The 5,000-nt window shown below is 37.3% G+C and overlaps 1 protein-coding gene across 1 annotated transcript in view; it reads left to right on the top strand.

Annotated features, from left to right (window-relative positions):
- LOC138005869 (uncharacterized) overlaps positions 1–5,000 on the top strand; it is an 8,226-nt gene that overhangs the window by 2,623 nt on the left and 603 nt on the right. The window contains exons 2-5 of the mRNA XM_068852046.1: positions 1–101; positions 1,609–1,680; positions 2,468–2,521; positions 4,078–4,131. The exon at positions 1–101 is cut by the window's left edge and continues 203 nt beyond it. Coding sequence (XP_068708147.1) covers positions 1–101; positions 1,609–1,680; positions 2,468–2,521; positions 4,078–4,131 — 281 coding nt within the window. The remainder of the gene's footprint in view (positions 102–1,608; positions 1,681–2,467; positions 2,522–4,077; positions 4,132–5,000) is intronic.

The raw sequence follows: 5,000 nt of genomic DNA on the forward strand, positions 1-5,000 counted from the left end.
TCTCTCATCTGGCCACTGTATAATAAACAAAAAGACTCCTGATGTTAAGGGCGAGAGATTAAGACTGCCAAGTGAATGTGGAGTGAATGGACTTGTGATAGGTGAGAAAATTTTGCTTTTTATAAATTTTGCTTTCTATTGAGGCAGTGATTCATTTTGAAAATTGTGTTAATGGGTACAGTGTACCCCTCAGGCAGAAATCAATGGGTCACAACTCAAATGCAATGGGTCAAAATTGTAACCAAGACAAGTTGTAGTTTTATTTTTTCAATCATATAATTGATGTTTCTTAAACCACAGACATCTGAATCTTAATCAATAAATACCTATATAAAGAGAAAAGAAAAAAAGTCCTCTACCTATCTATTAATATACATATAGTGTATATTTATAGATATCATAGGTAGAGGATTTTTTGTCTTTTCTCTTGGTATAGGTATTTATTGATTAAAATTCAAATGCCTGTGTTTAAACTTGTAAAGAAATTACGACTGTAAAACAGAACAAATAAAACTGTCATTTAGTGTCTAATCACTGTAATATTCAGGAAGTCAATTTGAGAAGAACTTGCAGTTTAAACAACACAAGAAAAGGACACTAGTTGTCTATTAAAAAAGAATAGTGCTTTTAGAGATCTTTAGAACACTAAATGACTTCAAGAGAAAGCAAACACACGGAAATTTGCATACGTCCTTAACAGCACGTGCTCAGTAACGTGATACTCGTGACAACAATACAATCGTTCGAACCTTGTTTCGATTATTCCAAGAATCGTGTTTGTCGCTCGCATGAAAAGTTTCTTCTCTGAACAAACAGTGCGGAGATAAAACATACCTTCTTCGTTCATCTAGGCTTTCTTGTGCACTGAAATTTGCATCCTTGGTGGCGTGTTGATATTCAGCTGTCGAACACCTTTGAATGACTTTCCGTGGGAGTTTTTGCGCTGTTCGCTTTCGCTTGAAGTGTGAACTCTGACTATTTATTAAGTCGGAAGGTTCAAATAAACGTGTATGCGTTGTATGTTTATCATTTCAGGTGTGAACTTTTAGCTTTTGTCTTTACGTATATCATTAAATGCGTGCTTTTTTCACTCTGTTTACGTTAACAAAAATAGTTCGCAGTTATTAATTGTGTAAGGATAATTGTTCTCAAATTCATCTCATCCTTTTGATAACTCTCAATTTTTTGGTGCGTCTTATAACCGAGTATTTTCGCGTAATTTTCAGTTTGAGAACTTAGCTTGATTAAACTGCTAAGTTTGGGGTGCGCCTTATAACTGAATGACTACGGTATGCGTACTCAGGACGCGCTCGACGGAAACCAATGGGTATTTAATGAATGTAATGCGTAAAATACGCAAAACGCAGGGCAAAATGAATCACTGTTTAGGCATTTCATTACCTCATTGCTAGAGCCCACATGGCTTTTGTTCAGTGCCAATACTCTTAACTTACAATTTAGCTGACCAAAAAGGAATGAGATTGGGTATTACAAGACTACTGCCAGGGTTGCAAACAAAAGAACTGAATGGTACTGTTTTCATTAGTTTTCCATAATTTCAGATATTCCAAATTTTAAATGTTGACAGAATTTTGCTGTTATTTACAGGTTTTTCAGATGGTTATTATGGGGAGGCAGATATTGTTGTTGTCCCAAAGTATGAGCAGGAACAAGGAACAGGTGTGATGCCAATAGAAACCCCTTACACTTTTTGTCCCTAATGGTACATACTGTACATTTCCTTGCAAAATATGCATGTATGTGTAATGGCTCTTGTACAGTACCAGTCCAAAACTAACATCCGGTAAATTAAAATGATACATGGTTTCTGTTGGCAAGTTAACAACCAACCAACCATAATGGCTCTCTCCATGGTGCAAAGTTAAAAAATGGTGTGGGATACGACAAGCCTGAAAAGGTGGAATTCCTGAAAGTGGAACAAAGCTGTGACTGGGTTATATCGGGAAAGGAATGAGGTGCGGATGTGAGCAGACGTGGTTTCTTTGTGGGGGAATGTTGTGTAACATCCCAAAAAAATGTTGCAGAGCAGACAAATTATTTAGTGTTTGTGAATGGAACTGTACATCCGTCACCTAATTCTGCAATCATAATCCATCATCTGAAGCATTCTCAATTCTTAGATCAAAGTTGCCAGATATGGAGTGTGGACTGGACTTATTAACTCTAAATTAGGCTTTTACTTTGTGTAGAAGACACAGATGACGTAACAAAAGCTTTAGGGGTCTCTACTGCTTTCAAATTCTGATTAGGTATTGTTTCACAATTTTTGTTCTATTGTGTTATGTCCGTCTTTTACATGAAATAAATACCAATTTAAGATCTGGAACTTCCACTCCACAGTGAAGGTGGAGGAAGGTCACTTGAGTGATTCCAAAATTAAGATCCTAGACTACCACAATGATAACAATAAATATTTAGGTGACTTTATGTAATGTTATTCTACTAGTTCTGGTTTCTGCTGAAAGCGAAGAGCCAGAAACAATACGGCCGAGGACTGCCGGTAAGTTCTGAGTTATCTGCAAATAGTGTACGGTGCTTTCCAGATATTGTTTTGTTTATGCAATTGGATCTCTTGAAACACAAGTCTGTGTGGATGTGCTAAAATTTCAGGTGCGAAAATTTAATTTTGACTCCTTAGTTGAATGAAAGACAACTTGAAGTCTGGTGCTAAAATATCAATTTAAGGACGTTTGCGCCCATTGCTACTGTGCATCTCTAGTGCGCACACTATTCATTAGGCACGCGCGTGCCATGTCATGTATTTCAAGCGTGTGCACCGATTCGAAAACTCAACAAAATATAGAGCTGATGACCTTTGCATTAATTTGGTGTGCGAATATTTTTGTTGGATGCTCGGTGACCCACACTTTTTTTTTTGGCAGATCACTTCCTTTTCTGATTCTTTCCATTATCCAAAAACCATCAAATCTGTATGTGGGAAGTTTTAAATATTTCTCATGTACTATTGACGTAGGGTCGAATTGGTACATGGATACAGGTGTGCATGACTTTGAAGTTGCATTTTTTTAAGGCTAATTCTACCTGATTTAATGACATATGTAGCAAAGATCCATCAAATAGGCCTATATATGCTGTGCTTAAACACACACAACTTAGATATGATTCTTCAACTTTAATATATGCTGATAGTAAAAATCTGCCTGGAATCGCCTTGAGTGACTGGAAATCCTAGAAATGCTATGGTCTGTGATACGCCTTATCTCCAAAACGAGTTCGGTGACCCCCAAATTTTTTTACGTTTTTAATATAATCTTATCAATTTCTACCTGCAGTCACACAAGTCTGTGTGGATCTTCTAAAATTTCAAGTGCTAAAATTTCATTTTGACTCCCTAAGTTGAATGAAAGGCAATTTGAAGTCTGGTGCTAAAATATCAATTTAAGGACGTTAGCGCCCATTGCTACTGCGCATCTCTAGTGCGCACACTATTCATTAGGACGCGCGTGCCATGTCATGTATTTCAAGCGTGTGCACTGATTCGAAAACTCAACAAAATATAGAGCTGATGACCTTTCCATTAACTTGGTGTGCGAATATTTTTGTTGGATGCTCGGTGACCCCCAAAGTTTAAAAAATAGGGACTTTTAGGTGTAACATCCCAAAAAAATGTTGCAGAGCAGACAAATTATTTAGTGTTTGTGAATGGAACTGTACATCCGTCACCTAATTTTGCAATCATAATCCATCATCTGAAGCATTCTCAATTCTTAGATCAAAGTTGTCAGATATGGAGTGTGGACTGGACTTAATAACTCTAAATCAGGCTTTTACTTTTTGTAGAAGACACAGATGACGTACCAAAAGCTTTAGGGGTCTCTACTGCTTTCAAATTCTGATTAGGTATTGTTTCACAATTTTTGTTCTATTGTGTTACGTCCGTCTTTTACATGAAATAAATGCCAATTTAAAATCAAACTTCCACTCCACAGTGAAGGTGGAGGAAGGTCACTTGAGTGATTCCAAAATTAAGATCCTAGACTACCACAATGATAACAATAAATATTTAGGTGACTTTATGTAATGTTATTCTACTAGTTCTGGTTTCTGCTGAAAGCGAAGAACCAGAAACAAAGCAGCCAAGGACTGCTGGTAAGTTCTGAGTTATCTGCAAATAGTGTACGGTGTTTTCCAGATATTGTTTTGTTTATGCAATGGGATCTCTTGAAACACAAGTCTGTGTGGATGTGCTAAAATTTCAGGTGCGAAAATTTAATTTTGACTCCTTAGTTGAATGAAAGACAACTTGAAGTCTGGTGCTAAAATATCAATTTAAGGACGTTTGCGCCCATTGCTACTGCGCATCTCTAGTGCGCACACTATTCATTAGGCACGCGCGTGCCACGTCATGTATTTCAAGCGTGTGCACCGATTCGAAAACTCAACAAAATATAGAGCTGATGACCTTTGCATTAACTTGGTGTGCGAATATTTTTGTTGGATGCTCGGTGACCCACACTTTTTTTTCGGCAGATCACTTCCTTTTTTGATTCTTTCCATTATCCAAAAACCATCAAATCTGTATGTGGGAAGTTTTAAATATTTCTCATGTACTATTGACGTAGGGTCGAATTGGTACATGGATACAGGTGTGCATGACTTTGAAGTTGCATTTTTTTAAGGCTAATTCTACCTGATTTAATGACATATGTAGCAAAGATCCATCGAATAGGCCTATATATGCTGTGCTTAAACACACACAACTTAGATATGATTCTTCAACTTAAATATATGCTGATAGTAAAAATCTGCCTGGAATCGCCTTGAGTGACTGGAAATCCTAGAATCGCGCGCGTAGGCCGCACCTGCCATCTCTCTGATTGACAAGAAATGAGGCAACCGCCGGAGTATTGACAGTACTGTCAACCACCGAGAGCCTAGAGCAGGCTAGTTCCAGAGATTTCAAGCTTTTAAAATATGCAAATTAGCCAAGTGATGACATCATACACTCAACCAAATGT

This window comes from Montipora foliosa, chromosome 6 (genome assembly GCF_036669935.1).
Source record: "Montipora foliosa isolate CH-2021 chromosome 6, ASM3666993v2, whole genome shotgun sequence".
Classification (NCBI taxonomy): Eukaryota; Metazoa; Cnidaria; class Anthozoa; order Scleractinia; family Acroporidae; genus Montipora; species Montipora foliosa.